Raw genomic sequence first — 19,553 nt, 5'->3', positions numbered from 1 at the left:
TGTTTAGTTGGGATGGATGAGCAATGGGATCACAAAATGACTGAGAGCAAAAATGTATATCATTATCCCATCAGAGAGTATAGACTATAAAAGACCATGTTCTTCTCTATCCCTCCTAAGAACCAGTAGGGTCCTACTGACAATCCACCTGAAGAAAAACATTTTCAAAAGTATTTAATTCTCATCAAAGCATCTGAAGAAAGCCATCAAAGACCAGTCCCTATTCTCAAGTTGGCCAATTGAGAATAAATTAGATTGTCATCACCCACTATTATTTTTAAGTCCGGACACCCTGAAGCTAAATCCTATGGTGCTTCACCACCATGTGCCTTGTGCGCTTTTTAAGAAGAGGAAACACTGTAACTGTAGCTTCTCTCAGTGGTATCGTAGCTGTGGGGAACGTGTAGTGATAATATTGTTGTAGTTTAGCAGATGCTTTTATTCAAAGCGACGTAAAAGGAGTTCAGTCAAGATACTCACATATTAGATTTGAGCATGTATTGATAACCATAGACACAGAAATAGGTTGGACTTTGGCAGAGTGGATATATCCGGGGGAAGCACTCCCTGCCTCTAGCATAAGCGAGCAACACACATAGAATATGAGGCAGGGAGAAAATAGAGAAATCATTCCTCCTGATGGACAGCAACATACAGACAACCCGGGGGAGATGGGGATGGGGGAGGGCGGCAGCAGCACATAATACAAAAATCGGGAGTGAGTATTGGAGTATCCGCGTGGCCTCGTAATGCCGCCTTATCGGACGTGGGCCAATGGGCTTGAAGCAGGCTAACAAGTGTAGTTAACAAGTCGAATGAAGCGCGCTGCCCGAGTGCGATGCCTGAACTTTGCTCACGGCTCGAACCTGTGACCTCTTGATCTGCAGTCACATGTTCTACCACTGAGCAGCACCCTTCCCTTAAACTATACAGGCATCCCCCGTCATGCTGCCATAACAGAGCCTTGAGGACAAAACCTTCAAATGTATCTAGTATCCATACAAACCAAGCTCATCCCTTTAACCAACAGGACTTGGGTCTAGGTGATGAGCTCAACATGTTCTTCACATCTTTAAACACTCAGATGGAGGCTTTCCATTTCTGGTGGCCTACTTAACCAACAGCTCCATTGAGTCCTCATACCAGACATATACAGAATCATGGAAGATAGGCTCAACTACCACAACTGTCGGATGAACTGCTGGTCAAGTTCTGAACTAATTCCTGATCACACATTTTGTTGAAGTCAATGGAAATATCAGAGGTAAGAACTTGGGGCTGGATAATGCCTGGTGTATGATTGTAGCCTGTCTTGTACGATAAAAGGTGGCCTCCCATAGGGAAAGTGCTTTCCTGCACATTTGAGTGTCTGTCCAGAATATGGCAAAGCTGCTTTGGAAAGCTGCTGAGTAAAGAGCATGTGGGATCAGGGTTGTGTTAGGTTAAAATATACTATCTGGCAAAATTGAAGAGATGTTGAATTGTTTGGTTGGAGGATAATTTTTTCAAGACCTTGCCAACTGATGTTAATAACTTCAGATCGTTGGTGGTCAGGGATAATGGCATTTTAATGAATCTTAAATATTTTTACTTTGCCATGATATTTCTGAGCTTTTATCAGTTTATTTGATCAGCTTTGAGAAATGAGTTTATGAGTGTGGTAATTGTTCATTAAAACATTCCTTTAGGTTTAAAGTTAATTAGCTTTCAAATCAATGTGTGATTTTAACCTTCTGTGAACTTTTAGTTGTTGTGATTTTGCATTTAACTCGGTCTAGAGGCAAGGAGCTTTAAAACAAGTAGATAATTATTTTAAAGTGAGAATTACATTGATCTCTGAGGGTCAACATAGCAGACTACTTAATTGTTTCACTTCATGTATGACAAAACATGCACATGTACTGCAGAAACTAAATAATAATGAAATCTTAATCTTTAGCACTCATGTTCTGAACAATTATAAAAAATAAAATAAATCAGCAGGCCTTGGTTTAATATCTTCTTAAACTATATCAAGTGAGGACGTATTCAACGCTGAACATGATTAAAAGGTGGCTATTACTTATTCTGATTGTTCAAGAGTCAAGTCTGATATGAAGTAATGAATTCTTTATGCTAAGAAAGTTCCAGAGGCAATTAGTATAACTCCTAATTAAGCAGCTGGAGCAGAACAAATGAATGTGATTTTATAAGCAACTCATGGATCCAAATATTTGGTCAACATGACCTAGATTACAGGACGCTTGGCTCAGAAACTACTCCAAAATTCCTCTAAACCACTCCCTCTAGGAATAATTATATAGTAAATGTATATCAGGAGTTAAATTATTAAGGACCAACAAATCTCAAAACACCATGCACTGTCAAACAGTGGAAATCATTTTTGATCATGATCTACATGTGGTACCAATATTATCACAACCGCCTCCCCCTCTTGAGACAATATCAGAGGAAGGATAAGGGTCACCAAATGTCAACTATACAGTATATGAGCTTTATTAAATGTTCAATTGACAAGTGCTGCTCCTGTCATTTCTAGTTTTACTGTACAGCATATGTTTCAAGTATATAGACACACGACAAAGCCACACACAGTCAAATTTACAGCATGACCTTCCTGTCAACAACTCAGGCAATGTGTAACATGCACACATGCTAAAAGTAAGTAACGTAAATGAAATGATATGTGCTGTCAGCCTGACTTAAACCATAAGATCACAAGCCATTAGGATATTGGAGATTATCTTTTGTCCTCCCTGGAGATTCCTCAGTAGGATAGCAATGAGGGAAAAGACTAAGGGGAAGGCATTGTGTGAATGTCACAGCGTGTCTTTTTGTGTGTGTCTCAATCAGAGAGTGTAGGAATCAGCTCTGTGTTTACAATGCCTCAGACGTGCCACAGCCACCAGGAAGACTGGCAATGCAGCAGCACTGGGGTAATCAATCTGCTATTGAAATGTGGCTGGTTTATGCAGCACTTTACAATTAATTAGACTCTGCTCGTGAAACACGACATGGTCTTGTAAAATTTTCATGGCTCCAAAACTTTATGGTGATCATTAGAATATACTGTGGAAAAAAGGATGTGATTAACGAACATTTGCAAGTCAATTTGAAGTGAATTCAGAACTTGGAAACAAAAATAAATGGAGAGTGTCTGGGCGTACTGAATGTAGCTGCTGGGATTGACACAAATGATATGATGGTATGTTATATCACTGGCAAATACATAATGCAACATACTGTACCTCTTTTGCCATGGTGGTTTCATTGAAGCATATTCATTGTGCTTATAAGATATGTTCCAGAAAAGGAAGATGGGATATTGTACATGAAAGAGGTCCCACCTGGACTATTATAGCCTGGTCCTGCATCCTAGTATACAACACGGTTCTCCTCATGCTTTCATGTCTCGGACACCATCTCCCCTGATAACCTACTTTCCTGACGTCAATTCCAGAGTCTAAAATGTCAGTTTTGTCTTCTGTAGAGATTTCTAAATTCATTCTCCACACTCCCATTCCCAATGGAGCAGTGCTGTCTGGAAATAAGCATTAAAGAGTTCTGGTGCTTGCAGGCATTTGAACAGGATAAACTATTTCTGTTCCCTATTTCAAATGTTTGTAGCACTTTTCTGGTTAAGCTATCTGAAAAACAGTTTTTCTGTAAGTGAAGTGTAAGTGCTGTACTGTGTGTCTGCAAGGCATTAGCCATTGGTTATTGGTGAGCTAACTAAGAAGGCAGAGGAGCTGCTAAAATTCTGTTGGATCAAAAAGCCTGCCTACATCTGACATGCAGGTCCCATCCCTCAGGAGATTTCATTTGAACACAAAGAAGTGCACATGAACTTTGTATTCCTTTGCCAATCCCTACTGATACGAAATTAATTCCAACATTTTAGGGCACCCCAAGTACTGTACATCTCCCCTTAGATTATAAGGCATGGATGCAAGAACAAGTAGTACAGAAAATAAAAAAAATAAGCAAGCTGGTGTACAGTTTGATGGTGTTGACAGCTTTGGCAGAGCTCTGTCTGCAGTAGCTTCAGGTGAGGTGCTATTAACCATTGAAATCTCTGAAACAAACCATACACAATCTCTCTCGGCGAGAAGCCTGTAAAGCTTAGGCCTTTGATTTCTACCCGACAACTACAGGTTCTCCTATGGGACCACAGCAAGGAGCTACCAAGCAGAGAGATGTTTTAGCAGCAGAGACTGGTGTTCTTTGTCATTGACTATTTAACAAGGGAAAAGTAAGATAAGGAAAATCTTAATGTGAGAGTTCAGTGGATCTTAGCAGGGTCTCTGAGAGGTCTCAGGGAGGTACCCTGTAATAGTTAGGAGAGGCCAGCACCAACCTTTCACCCCCTGTTATAAAAATAAAATAATAAAATAAAAATGACATTGAAACTGGAGTGGGGTGTTGGTACATTACCTGTGTCACTGCCAGAGTCTTAAGGATGACGGAATATGTGTAATCTATCACAAGACATCCATGGGAAGATGACCACCCTGTGGTATGGGGAGTTGAGCTATCAACACCTGCCAGGTGGCCGGTCTGCCGACGTTGGGCCTAGTCACCAAGTGGACATAGGCCTCCTATGATGGAGTTTATAGGGTTAAGATGAGTTAAGATGTCAACTACTGTGGATGACAGCTACTACAGAGCACTGAGTTGGAACTTGAAATTCATAAATATTCAATTGCACGTTTTAGTCTCTACTCTTGATGCATGACTGTGTTTAGCCTGTGTTCTGCACCTCTCTGTCATCAACCTTCTCTGGAGGAGGGCATCCTTCACCGAATTGCTCCTCCCAAAGTCTCTTCCTTTTTTTATTAATGAGTTTTCCTCAGTTTTTCCTTGTCTTCCTTGAGCGTTTAGGTCAGCTGAGGGGAAGTTCTATAGACGTATGTGAAGCTATCTGTGACATTGTTTGTAAAAAGGGCTATGCAAATACATTTGATTTGATGAAGAGGAGGCTTTACATTATCGCTTTGTCAATAGTGATGGAGAAGGCACAGCTGGCTGTCAAAACAACAGAATGTACAAGACATCTCTCTCGTTGAGCATGTTTGTACTATTCAGTGGAAAACCATGAATGGAATTCAAACACAGCAATTCAGCGTCAGCAACTAAAAGGAAACTACACGTCTTAAAGCTTAAATAAAAAAATGACATCAGTTCGTCTTGATTATTCTGTGAAGCCTTTGGTGAGAAAAAAGTCAATCAATTGGTGTAGTGTGTAATTTTAAAGGTTTAATTGGTATTGCAGCAGCGTCAGAAAGAGGATTTCACTTAGATAAGAGGCTCCAGTGGCAATCATCTAATGCTTTCTCTCATTAGGTTCATTTCAACCACATGACCCCTGAAGTCAAACCTTTTATCCTGCAGATAGAAAGAACAATTACATTAAATCATCTGCATCCTCAACTTTTACAGATACACTTTCACAACCCTGCTCCACTGCTGCTGTGAAAGATTAAACATGGCATTGCTCTTTCTAGCTATGCCTTATTCCTAAATGGCAGTTTGTATAATTATAATTAGGCAGAAGATTCTTCCTTAAATGTTAATTGAAACAGAAATTTGGCCAGTCATGAAAAACAGTCTAGATGTGTGTGATAGTTTATACTGTATGTGTAAATGTGTTTTGCCAAGAGGATATGATGAATTTAATTTGATTAGAAAGCAGAGAACATTAAGTAGATAGCCCTGCAGAGTGATTCTATCATCTTCCCTGTGTTTCCTCCCATTTCCAAATGGAATTAAAAGGATGAGGGGTGACTACGAGGGTGTTTAAACAGGAAACATGAAGTCAAACGATGCTTTTATGACTTTCAGCTCTGGTGCTCCAAATGTTCTGTTCATTAGGTGTCCCTGAATGAGTGGGTTGGACTGGAATATGAAGAACTATTGAATAGCACAGCACCATTGTCACGCATAATCAGTGAATCTGTAATAATGATACTCCACTGTTCCAACCTCCACACCTCCTAGATTGGAGAGAATATTGTATTTGGCTCATCAGTTCAAACCTGTATGCCAGTGCAACGAAGCAGACAGAACATAGTCAGGCCATGAGCCTGTGTTACTTTACTTACTGCCTTGATCATTCTCACCAGTCATGTTTGTATGTATTTTGCGTCAATACAAAAATGATACTATACAAATCATACATTTTTGCACCAGACTACAATCTGCCAAACACAGCCTACAAAACATCAAGTTCACTTCCGCTACTGATGCTGAACAACAAAATGGAAAGCTGTGTGCTGAAACAGCACATGTATAAATTGAGGTCAAGCTGCAATTTAAACTCTTCTGAATCCTTCTCCCAGAGAAAGTAATAGGATGAAGAGGTATTATGGGAAAGGCTGAGCCGTTGGAATTGTTTTTTTGCTATCGCAGAGTCCCTCAGGAAGAAGCACCTGTCAACAGGTGTCATGCTTCACTTCTCCTCAAAGAGTTTTCCTGCTTTTCACCTGCAGTGGTTTTGCCTGTTCTTACTGCTGAGTGTTGGTGAGGTAAAATGAATAGAAGCTGTCACAAGTAGGGATTTGGTGTCCTCACAGATCAAAGTTCAGCTCCATTTTGAGGAGATCCTAAAAGTCCCTTAAATCAGCTGACCGAGAATGACAACAGACACATCTGCTGTGATCATACCGCAGCTTTACAGTCATGTTCTCTGTAAAACATAGGGCTTCTTTCCAAGGATATGACGTCACACAAGACAAACCAGCATCCTATAAGTGACAGAGGAATACATCTTTCAGTCTCATAATAAATTTGTGGATGTATAACATTCTTAAGAGAACATCTTTTTCTTTGAGGAACCATTTCTTAAAAAGGGGTTTGATAATGGGCAAAACAGCAAGTGGATATTACCTGGGAGACTCAGACCAACTGACATTAACTAACTGTCCATTACAGCCAGAAACCATCAGATTTCAATTAAGGGGGAGATCTCTATCCTCAAAGGACCAAAGCAGGCCAGTGGGGAGGCACCTTGAGGCTCTGACTTGAGTCTATTTCATTATCCTTTCCTTACATGCATGGATTTTTCCGTACCTGTCCCCAGTAGCCATTTTGTATTCAATTCACTCCATTTTGTACCTATAGAGATGTTCAAGGGAAATCAATTAAACGGACTGATGTGGACTCATGCGTGAACAGACAGAGTGCCGAGTGAAATATTTATGCTCCCTGCTCTAAGTTCTTGTAAATGGATTACTTCCTGTGGGTTAATACCGGTTCAATTATTCAATCCTAGAAACCTTATAGTTTCACCTCAAGGGCTTTGGTTAGGGTGTTTTGTTAATGAAATTTTCTTATGTTGTCATCCATTTTCACGGTTATCAGCCATTTATATATTTTTATATAAGTATCTGAGAATATTGTTCTGTTCTTGAGTTTAGGTTTATGGTCATTTGAATGTGAATGGATAGCTGTGAGAATTACAGTTTGCACTGTGCACTGTTATATTTGGCTTTCTGTAGCAAAAGAACGACACTTACATAAAGTTTAAGAAAATATGACAGAGTTCTCAATAATATGCCTGGGACCTTGAGAAATTACAGAATAGCTCAAAGACCATAGTTTTCAATCCAGGAGTTTGGATCCTTCAAGATTTGATAGAAGAACCTAACTTTCTGAACTCTAAATTGCCTCGTGAAGTCAGGCATGAAGAGAGAAGGTAGGTGCACAAGGCATGAATATAAAAAAAATGAGCACAGCTGAAAAATCTGGAATGTCATTTGAATGGAGTTGATTTATGAAGTCACCAGAGGCATCCCACCAAAACTCTATGAATGAGAATGTTAGAGGCTTATGCTGTAATCCTGTGGTTTTGCTGGAGACTAAAGCATTTAAGAATATACGGAGAGACAACGAACGACTGAAATAACAAATGATCTGTTTGTGATTAATATATTGAGGCAGGTATTGAATTGTGCCTTTGTTTCCATGTGAAAATGCATTTCAAGGAAAACAGTGAACATTTGGGGAAAATGGACCTTTGAAATTGGAAGGCGTTGGATTGACTACTTCCTACAGTAATGTGTGCCAGTATGACCATGAAGCCCCTGGTTTACTGTGCCAAGTTGCGCACGGCGCACGGTTGGACGCGTGTCGGTTCTGGAGATAACGGGATTGGCTGGAGTGACCTGAGGTAACTGCTTTGGGATTGGCTGGCTGGGGCCCTCGGGAGATTGTAAGGAGAGGTCATCCAACACTGGCTGTTTCCTGGAAGGCGTCTAGGTGCTGTGTCTGTCTATTGTACAGGACACCACCCAGTAGGCATCCATGATTACTGTTCTGATGATGCTGCTAGTTCAGGAGGTCAGCTACAGAGGACTGTGGGAGGCTTCTGGAATCTCTTTAATGGTCTTAGCTCCAGCCATGTGAACGGAGAGAGAGCGAGTTTCCACGCTGAGACGACAAATCCGTCTCCAGTCTTTATTGAAAGGTTCAAGATGATGTCCACTTGTTCTAGTGTGAGCGTGTTTTAAGAAATGCCCCCGAAAAGTCTCTGTGGAATCCATCCCTATCGCTCATCTCACAGAGAAATTTGGTTCATTTTCCTTGGAGCATGCATAAATAATGATAATGACTTGGGTGAGCTTTGATGAAGAGACGGCTTTGTGTTTCCTGCGGTGAAAGTGCCCTTGAAAATAAAAGGATAATAAAAGGAAAAATAGCTTTCCTCATGCAATTTGTGTTGCATTTCGTAGGGTAAAAAACACAGCCTCATTATATATTTCAGAGCGGTCTTAGAATTGCCATTTGTGCTCCATGTGATGAATTCCTTCCACTTTTACATCTCTATCTTACACCTCATTAAGTGGGATACCAAATTGACTCCAGCACCAAAAAATATCCCTGGAATCAGTTTGACATGAGAAGCGTGTCATTGCATTTGCAACAAATCATCTCTTTCCACGTTTCATAATAATCACAGCTTCTGAAAGGAACTGAGTCACTGTCGCTCATTGTTTCTTTGACTAGTGTGATAACAGGGTTTAGGATCAGACATGCGTGACCCAGAGGCTTACCTCCTCCTACATCTATGGACTCTCCTATCCAACTGACTGACACTTTCCCACTACACACCCAAGCTTGAAAATCCACTAGCCTGACGTACGCCCATTATTGTAGCGTTGTTACCTTCACTCTCTCACTCACTAGCTCTGTCACTCATGCATAGCCAAAGTTCTCATTTGACCGTGAATATTCTTCAAGGGATCTGGAGGTTGTTCATTCGACTGTCTGTTGTGAGTACTCCTGCCAATCCATCACATGCAGACAGCTGTCAGACTCGCGGAAAAAACAATTAAAGGTTCCTCACACAGGTCGAACACCTCGGAGAGTCAATGAAGTAACCTCTATGTGCAGCCTTGTGAACAATAGACTCATTAGAGGGAGCTGGAGGAGAAGGGAAGTGTGTGGGACACAATTAAAATGACCTATGGACCTAACTGGTATATGAGGCAGAAGACTCTTGAGGCTGACTCTTGATGCTTGAGACACAGAGAGCTTTAACTAATGTTCTTCAAGCATTGATCCTCTAAACACTGTGAAGAATTATTGCTAAAATATTGCTTTGTTACACAAATACAGCAGTTGTGTGTACAGATTTATAATGTAAGCATAACATGAATAATACAACAAGAATGTAATTCAGGGGGGGTGGGGGTGGAAAGTGATTATGTAATTCTGCAGGGCTCTCAAGTTTGATCAAAAGTTTGGCGTGAGGTTCCCGTTTAAGTCTGTATAACTCGAGTCAACTATCATCTCAGTATGCCTGCGCCTCGTCCATTAATTGTAATTAACGGGACAAGTTATCCCTTGCTTCTCAGCGTGAGAAATGGTTGAAATGCACGAGTCTCATGGCGAATGTGTGAGACTTGAGAGCCCTGAATTCTGTAGGAAGTCATGTGCTAAGACGGGTGCCTGACTGGCCAGCTATAGGTCCAAATACAGTAGCCATAAGCCAAACCCACCAGCTGTCATGCCTTGACTCCCCACTTTGAACCAAACTAAACAGCCATGTGGGCCACGGCTAGTGCCAAGCCTTCGACGACATCCCCCCAGCTCAATGTACATATTGAGCGCAAACACACACACACACACAGTCCCTGACAGTCACATGTCGAAATGCAAGCACACAAACATGCATTCTAAGAAAAGACAGTGTTGGCCTATAGTTAGCCAATGTGCTCTTCAATGGACCCCATTGGGTTCTACATTAATCCAGTTGTTTGTGACAGTACATGCAATAATGATGAATCACACTAACTATATACTGATGTTGTTTTTCAGATGTACTGCAGTGCAATCAAGAAAGAAGCAAGTATTGAATCACAGTGCATTGTTCACTAATAGCACATGGCATACCATTGATTCTAGCCAATAGTGTTTAGCCCCCAGGCAGCAGGGATGGCTCATTGAAGAGATGCTTCATCAGTGAAAAAAGGTCAATTGAAGTGATTGATAACCTCTTTTATGAGAGGTAATACCGAGAGCATTACTTGTGAATTTTGTATGATGAATCAGGCTGACATTTGGTACAATTGGGTCATAAAACAGACCAATGTGAGAGCTCATGAGTAGTAACATTCTTATTTTTTGTTTTTCTAATCCATGCAGCTGGTAATATATGGAATGATGGTTGAGAAGGTGACCCTTGGGGTTGATATTTGAGTATCAGTTGCAGTGTATGGAGAACTGATGCTAGGGCAAAAGCAGCTGTCCTCAAGTAACCTATGGATTACTTGTTTAAACATTGATCCAGTAGTCTACACAGAATGGCTGTTAGACATTGTGTCGTTAATCTAACCAACCTCTGTTCTTTGAGGAATAAATTAAAAATTGTAGAAAAGAATCCAAATGGTGGAATTGAATATTTAGCCTACTGCTTGTGGGTTGAATGGTACCTCCAGGGAAACCATCTTAGGCCTCAGGTCCCATTTTTCCTTGAAATATTCAAAAATCTGCTAATCTTGAATTTATCCTCAGCCCCTGCACCTTCTTACCTTAGTCACTGACTGGGCTGATCTTATTTAATTTGCATATGCATATTTCTCATCATCTTCCATGCTTACAGCAGCAAATTCATAGCTCAACATGATACAGAAAGACCCATGCATAGCTAATGCTCAACAATAAATTTCATTAATTGTTTTAAGCTTTGACATATCAGCACAATTATACCTGTCTCAGCAGCGTCAGCAAATGTATTATTGATCAAAATGTTCTCATTCTTCAAACGAAATCCCACTTTGCCTGCACTAGGAAGGAAAGCATAGAGACAGATGTGCTTGGGTGAAAACACATTTCTTTTCCCAGGTCTGCCTGGCTGTGACAAACTTCCCACATTTCCTCGTCTCCTCTCCCGTTTGTCACTTATCCCAGTTTAGTTAACTGACAAGATTCATGGCACACAGTCAGCTGCATCTCTCAGCTAACGAGACTTAAAATGGAGAGAAAAAATTGTGTCAGTTAGGGAGATTATTGGTGACCATGGTTGCATGGTGAACAACCCTGTAAGAGAATGGATATGTTACCTTCCGAGGCACAGTGGGTATCACAGAGATCAGTACCAACCAGTCACAGGCTTTTCAGGGGTGTTTCATACTGAACATGATGAGCTGTTTGTTCCTAAATACATCCAGAAATGATAACTCTCTTCTCCAAGACGTCAGTTGGGATGAGTCAGTAAGATAAGTTGATCAGTTGGGATGAGTAGGGTAAGTTGATTTTCCCCTTACAGACAATTGCTTTGTTTCAGTGTACTCAATAGAACTGAACATATTGAAACAACGTGACATGCACCTATGCATTTCTTAGACACCCTTTTTACTCTGTGTGTTGGGCAATTTATCTCCTATTGACTGAATTTATGTCTGGGCTTTAGAGTGCTATTGAGCACCAGGATGCAAGTCAACAATAACATGAATAATCCATTGGCAGTTCCAGTCAGAAGGCCAGGGAACGAGACCTCAATCGTGTTTCCCTGGGAAGCAAAGCCTGGCAGGAAAACACGCAGTGGCCACTCACTCCAAAATAACTTCAGCACTTTAAACATGGGAGGAACCATCTCACTAAAGCTCATTTCTTGAAGGCATTTAAATGATCTGATTTTAGCCTCCCTTTGTAAATATATAAACACTTTGCAGGATGTGGATATTGACCTCTGGCATTCTTTGTGCTGACTGTTTTAGTGGGCTGCATTATATACTTGTGTTATCCCTCCAAGGTGCTTTGATCACATTCAGGTTAAAGAGAGTGGAGCTCCTCCAGCAACAACAGGAGCCATAGCTAATTTAGAAACTTGCTGGTAGTCAGGATTTCTCCCTACCGCAGAGTGAAAGTAGATGGCCTCTGGCTTTAGCATAACCAAGCGGAAGTTTCCCCTACTCTGCCCTCCGGCTGAGCGTGGATCATAATTCATTAGACATACGATTTCCATAAAGCCTGTTCTTTCGAAGTTTGGGCATTTGCTAACTGAACATTCCACCATCACATTTTGCAGCAGAAAGCCTCCGTCTTCATTAGTAAGACGTAAAGGCGTCAAGAACTTGTGCGATTTGGGTAAATCGGTCATTTCATGCACGTCTCCCAATCTGCCTGTGGACAGACGACCCAGAGGCTACTGGCTCTGACACACATGCTTCTTTTCAGCCATCCAAAAAACGATTTCTGAAGTTTCCACACATTGATTTCTCCTTTTCAGCTTGCTGATGCTCTCATGGTCATGCTTTTTCCTGCAACATGTGGGATTGAGCAACAAGTAGGTCAGTAATTATTCATTATGGTCAGTGTGAGGCAGCGCTGAGTCCAGGCATGTGCATTAAGAGAAAAAAACATAACACCGCACACACGTAAAGCCTTTATCATAACTGAGTGTAGACTTCTGCACTGTACCTTATTTAGACTGGTCATTAAGTGTAACTCACTGTTCTGAATTGATGAATTGTGTCTCTTTATATATAAACACAAAAATGAATTCAATGTTATTTCTTGAGCTAGATGTGATTTATATTGCAATCAAATATTTTACTCTTATATTGCAATCAAATATTTTACTCTTCCAATATCATATTTGAAACGCTTCCGTCATATCTGAATATAACTTGTGTCATCAATAATAGTGCAAATATGGGGGTTATTTGGCATAATCTAGATGGGGAACAAATACCAACCAACAAAATGAAATTACGACACAACATTTTAAAAATGTGATCAGTAGACTCATGAAACATATTCCAGATATTGTCACCATTTTCACATTGACATATACAAATAAAAATACATCTATAATACACCTCGCTACTGGGGCTGTCGTTACAAAGTAAACAATCCCATGTAAACTTCAGTGAATCATCTGATAATAGTGTTGTGCCATCATCAATACTGACATTTCCAGGTTATGCTCTTGGAGATATTATGGATATTATTACAATCATTCCATTACCAATAAAAAGCACTAGCACTGGCGTAGTTATAACGTACCTTAAAACAGAATAGTCAACATGTAGAGACAGACCACAGTGACAAAAAATATAAAATGTATTTTTAGGATATACAATAAATCTTAGCCCTAACTTTAACATCTATGTATATCATCATGGAAGGCTCTTGATATATAACATATATATTTATTTATTTAAGACCTGAGGAGACAAACGGACTGATTGTCAGTCGTCACTGCTGAGGGCTTTGTGATGGCGCCCTGACTGGCATGTCTTTTGTATCGCTGAGCGAGACACATCCCCTCTCTAAAGGCAAAGTCATTCCAGTGTGTTTCACGTATCGCAGCATTGGCGATCACACGTTAGGCTGTTCAGATGCATTTGGGTGATCGTGAGTTTTCACATGGAAGTAATCAGAGTGTGCTCCTCTTTTAACTTCTTTCTCAAGCAACTTATTCACCAAGTCCTCTTTGTAAACAGCAGATCGTCCAGTGGACTTGAAGTCTTTATCAAGGGAAGTGTTGTGTCACACTTCATGTTCCTCGTGTTTAAAATGCTTAGTTCAGTTGGACTGCCGTTTCTCTTGGCCCGGGACTTAAGTATGGTAATAGCAAGTCACACAGTTTATCATCCTTGTGTGGTGTCCTGTTGAACGCTCCCAATAGTCTGCTTGAGTCTCCTTGTGAACAGGTGGCTGGCTCTTCCGCAATAGGTGTGAGTGGTGGTCTGTAGCTTCACCTCTAGGGGGAGCAGGAGAGAGTCGGCCATGTTCTCACCAAATGTGTACTGCGGAGCAAACAAAACACATTTGTCATTGTCAGTTGAAAACAATATCATCATACCTCATTTCATTTCAGGTCAGTCAATGGTCGGTTGATGAATATTGAAATGTATCATAATTACCACAACAATAAGATATTGGGTTAGGTAAAGCATGACGGTGTTATTGAAACACCAGACAAAGCACTCTAGATATTACTTGATGGCTGTTTGCCTTTGTAATGTAAATGCCAGGGATGAAGCCCAACTCAAATGCCAGTCAATATTTGTCTTGTCTCTTGCACACCACACAGCCCCAGCACCTCAGTCCCCTTCATGAATAAAAAATCATGCTTCTTCACATTCTGTGGGTGCGCCTCACTTTTACAGCCGTCACAGTAAATAAGAGGAAATTACTTTTTTACGAGGTCTCATTTGACTCTTGTTCGGCCTAGCATTAGGTCACTCAAAGCACACTTGCTTTATTATGGTTCATACACAACAGCAGGCCATAAAGCACCATTAACAGTCTTTCCTATTGATTTTATGTGGATAGTGGTGGTGCGTTGTCCACATCACATCATTGTGTCTGTAACATGACATCAGCACTAAATATATTTACTACTCTTCTGAGGGCCTAGCTCTGTAATGGTTGGGCCCTTTACTGCCAGCTACCCTGCAGACCGGGCAAGGACTTGTCTGGGGAGGATTACTGGGCACTTCTTTGTGTGCTGCATCTGAGAGGTTTTTCTAGAACCTTCCACTCTGGGACTCGTAGGACGATCAGGGAGAGGCGGGGGAGGCTGAGAGAGGGCCTGTTAACCCAGCACTGCAGGGGCGGTGCTTCAAATCCCACAAAGTGTGGTAGAATTAAACGCCAGGACGAGGTTTGATTCAGCCACTCACTTCAGAACAATGTTTTAAACCAGTCTATTTTCACATGGATAATTCATGCCATCTATATGGTCTCTCTTAAACCTACCCATGTCTAGTTGTGGCTTTTAGATAGACCTAACGGGTTTATCAGCATCTGTGTGCTTTTGTGTGGAGTTTACTATAGGCTTGTGTTGGTTTGAAGATACCTAGTATAAGTTTATATGTTGTATATCTTATCATTCTCATCCGTAAAGGCTGAGTCCAGGGCTAGGGTTAACGACTTGCCACGAATCATATTTCTGTACTCAGTAAACAAGGCCTGTTTGACCATCCTCCCCATCAATCCAGCTCAATGTAGCAGACATAAGGGTGGCCAAGTGTGTTCATTTGTTGTGTGTGTGTGTGTACTGTACTGTGCGTGCTGTCAGAGAGGGATGGCAGTGTGGGGCCAAGTGCCCCCTAATGGAGCAAGCTCGTTTACTTAATGGCTGAGAATATTGCCCACAGTGATGGTGGCTGGTCTGGGGGCATGTGGTGGTAATGGATAGAGATCAGCTAATGAAGCACCCCCCTCCATCAATGCTTCTGCCTCGCCTCCCTGCATCCTGAGATCCCAACAGCAGGGGATCGAAGGCGGGCCGGCCGGCCCAGGAGTGCAGGGAGACAGAAGGCCACAGGCTTCCTGTTCTCTGACGGACGGACGGGAGTCAGCCACCCCCATCCATCACAGCTCTAAAGATTTCAGCATTAGGAGGACCGATCGGCACAGTGGAGGAAAGGGCTTTGGAGATTAGTTGGCTTTGGCGGAGCCTGGTCAGAATGACAGAAAAGTTAAAGGGGCTATTGATTTTGCATTCGGGGCTGGACGGAGGGAAGTCACCCTAATAGAAAAGCAATGGTCGGCAGTGCCCTGATGATATAATTGAGCGAACGCTGGTCGAAGAGGTCGTTTCATCACAACAATAGTGATTGGAGGAACAGCAAGGGCTGAGGAGATTTAACCACAATATAGTTGGTGGATGTTTCCCAGCCACAACATTACTCTAGTATTTCTCTGGGTAAAGATGGGAAAATACACTTCCAGCTTGACTTCAAACACCTTTCTACCTAAAACGTTACAAGTACTTCAAATCCACTACGGTACAAGGACAGTGGTACCTTTTGGATGGCCTCATAGACAGCCCGAAACGCTGGCTGCTTGTCATCATGGTAAACGCCTCTGTTGCCATGTAGAATGAAGACTCCGTCTTGCTCGGCTTGGCGACAGTTGCTGCCGTAGATACAGTGGTCTGGGCGGTAGTTCCACTGGCAGGGGAACACATGCAGGCTCTCTGCAGGACAGAATGGGGAAAAGTTGCATTGCAGACATTTCTTGTAATAAATGACCCACCCGAAGAGTCTATGGGGGAGTGGATCTTCTAACAAGGATTATGACCAGAGTGATGATGTAAGAAGCTAACCAGAACTGTCCCCTGTGGTTTTAGCATTCTAGATCTATAGGATTTAATTATGGATACGTATTAGATCAGTGGCAGAGTATTTGACTGCAGATCAGCAGATCAAGAGCTTGCAGGTTTGAATCCCCCGCGTACAACGCTTTGTATAAAAAGCAACTGCTAAATTAGATTGAGGTCAAGGTAACACTTCCAAGTGAGAAGTAGCAATCCGCCATGAAACTGTCTCAAACCTGGGTTGTGGTGGAAGATGATGTTGAGGAGGTCCTGGTCCCCCCATGTGATGTTGAGTTTGTATTTCTGGAGGAGAGGCATCAGAAGCTCATTCCAGCTCAGAGGAACACGTGTCATGTCATTCTGTCAAGAAAACAACCTAACAGTCATACCAAAGTATTTCGAATCCAATAATGATAGACAAATAAGACAAAGCAGGAAGGGCAAACAACCAAATCCACACTGGTGTGAACCCTGAGAACGTGAAGCAGGACATTCACTTCCTTGTAGCATGCGAGCAATCCAAACAAATGACAACAGTGACCTCCTCTGGTCAACACTGGTGGTACAACAGAGCCATAACGGCAGGTAGATTCAATTCAAGGAAAACAGGACTACTTTTACCTGAAACACACAACAACACAATGTCAACTGCAGCGTGACAATACCTTGAAGAGTCTGCCTCTGATGCGAGTCATGTTCATGAGCATGACCCCAGAGTTGACCCCCGTCCTCCCGTAGTAGGGGTGTCTGGCGAAGCGGTTGTACCAGGCGATGCGCGGCTCCTCGTGCTCCGGAGCCATGGCCGCTACGTGGCTGGAGTTGAAGAGGCTGAGGAAGGACCAGATCTCCTCCACTGGCTGCAGGAACAGGATGTCTGTGTCTACGTACAGCAGAGAGTCCACGTCCTTCAGAATCAGCTGATTGAAAACAAGAAAAAGAGAATTAAAAAAGCTATTCAGTTAGACCTGGCATTCGTTTTAAAAGTCAAAACCACATTTCCTATGTGAAATATGCCATATATCCTTGTACAATAACAAATGGGCCGACTGCCAATCCCCACCTTTGTTCCCATTCCCAACAACACAAGATGACCTCAATTAGACAGTGATGGACGTCACCTGACTGAACTGAACTCTTGTCACAAGCATACGCCCCCACTTTTGTCAAACCCTGAGGATGATTGTTTATGGCGAAGGATGCAGTTGGATAACTAACCGGTAGGAAAAGCCTCTGAGATGCACATGGTTTGAACAGCTTTTTCCACTCGTTGGCATTCTCACGAGGGAAGGTGATGGGATATGTAGTATAATTGAACTTGTTCTGGACGACACTGGGCCAAGTGTTTAACTAGGAGGAAAAAAAACACAACGTAGCCTACGTAAAAGAAGACATCACAGCTAATCAGGCTTTCATGAGGAAACATCTAGTCTTATCCCCACATTTGTAATTGATCACCCACTCTGCTACGAAGACTTACAGAATCTTTGAAGCTGTTGTGTAGGTGGTCCTCGGCAAAGATGTGGAAGTGCAGTGGCTTTGTGCTGAACAGGACAGCAGACTTCAGCATGGTGAGTGTCTCTTCCAGTCTGGGGCCACAGGCCACCACACCCAGGTGCATTCTCTCTGTGCTGGTCTTCACGCCAGCGCTTGGTTTCTCCCTGAGACAGAAGGGGGACATAGAAGAGATGTGTGTCAACCAACATCTGTGGCCCAATGTGTCCCTGTAGTGGGAAGAAAGAGGCACCCTAAATGGAGAAAGATATTCCGGTATGTTCTGTCTGGACTTCAAGCCCAAAGCATTTGTAAAATGTCACAGAATACCTACTTACAGAGGCAGACAAGCAATTAGGCCAAACTGGAGGAAACATTTAGTCTAGAGTTGTGTTAAGTTCCACTACACGTAGTTGAAACAACTTAGCATAGATAAAGAAACCAATGTGGCCCTCTCAGGAATTGCCCCAACCAAGCATACCTATAAGGTGAATCCATAAAGCAGTTCACGTCACAAACATCAGGAGGCAGTCTCCAATAGGGATTCCAGTAAGACACAGACAATGAATTACACCTGACAGAACAAAAAGAAAATACCTTTTGGATTCTTCCAATACTTTTATTTGGGGCATATAGTAAGGGATTTTGTTAGCTCCCGTAGTCATTTATGAAATAAAACAGTGTCGGTTCTAGACACAACTTAAGTGCGTAACAGGTTAGTTTTCCGTATAGCTGTACTGGGCTAAGAGCTGTTTGCCCTTTGTAATTTCAGAGGTAAATCAATAAATGATCAAAGAACCTCACTGTACGTATTCCTTACCTTAGCTTTGATAATGCTAGTAAGCTAACTACAACGCATGTTATTTGCAAGCTCGTTAGCAAATGTTGGCCATAAACATCAATAGGCAAGTGCAGAGCAGCTAGTTAGTTTTGAATTGTTGGAAAATGTTGCCATTCCGTCATACCTGTCACGTAACTGCCTGTCATTTAGGCCTGCCACTCCTGGCTCTTTCCTGAGAACGTACCCCGTGTCATAACTCTTTCTGGAGCCCTTTTGTTTTTCCATGTCTGCCCATCCGCTCTGCGACTCTAAAGAAGACGCTAGTTGGTTAAATACATAAAGCACTGAAAAGAAAGCGAACACCATACACAGCGTAAGTGCTTGGAGATAGCATCGCATTTTTAACCCAGTTCGTTCGTATTTTGGCTAACGTCATCTAATCATGCTGCCTTGGTGTGTGGTTAGACTAGCTAGGTTGGTAGCTAACTAACTAATCTGTTTCACTAACAGCCCCAGTCAATAGTAGGCGCCACCGTCCGAAATGTTCTTATGAATGTAAGTGTTTTGCTTATTTCAGTCGAAAATAAATACTGAAGGCGTTGCCCGTATCTTGAATCCGTATCAACATTAGCTCTGACAATATTACATGACTCCAAAAGGGTGTAGAAATGAGGCAATTGCCTCTAAACGTTTAGAAATCATTATTCATGAGCATAATAGAGCAAT

The 19,553-nt window shown here is 41.9% G+C and overlaps 1 protein-coding gene across 2 annotated transcripts; it reads right to left on the bottom strand.

Annotated features, from left to right (window-relative positions):
- Nucleotides 1-12,873: 12,873 nt before the first annotated feature.
- Nucleotides 12,874-19,432, bottom strand: LOC134021043 (glucoside xylosyltransferase 1-like). 2 transcript variants are annotated; one of them, XM_062461472.1, is made up of 8 exons: nt 19,012-19,432; nt 18,528-18,620; nt 18,033-18,213; nt 17,771-17,902; nt 17,221-17,472; nt 16,792-16,915; nt 16,263-16,435; nt 12,874-14,255 (listed from the first exon to the last, which is right to left on the bottom strand). In XM_062461472.1, the coding sequence occupies exons 1-8, from the start codon at nt 19,224-19,226 to the stop codon at nt 14,097-14,099; spliced, it is 1,329 nt and encodes a 442-aa protein (XP_062317456.1). In that variant the 5' UTR covers nt 19,227-19,432; the 3' UTR covers nt 12,874-14,096. The 2 variants fall into 2 exon arrangements, with proteins under 2 accessions (XP_062317456.1, XP_062317458.1); XM_062461474.1 differs by lacking the exon at nt 18,528-18,620 and having other exon boundaries at nt 19,012-19,430.
- Between the last annotated feature and the right edge of the window lie 121 nt (nt 19,433-19,553).

Source organism: Osmerus eperlanus, chromosome 5 (genome assembly GCF_963692335.1).
Source record: "Osmerus eperlanus chromosome 5, fOsmEpe2.1, whole genome shotgun sequence".
NCBI lineage: Eukaryota > Metazoa > Chordata > Actinopteri > Osmeriformes > Osmeridae > Osmerus > Osmerus eperlanus.
This window is presented reverse-complemented; position numbering and strand designations above follow the sequence as displayed.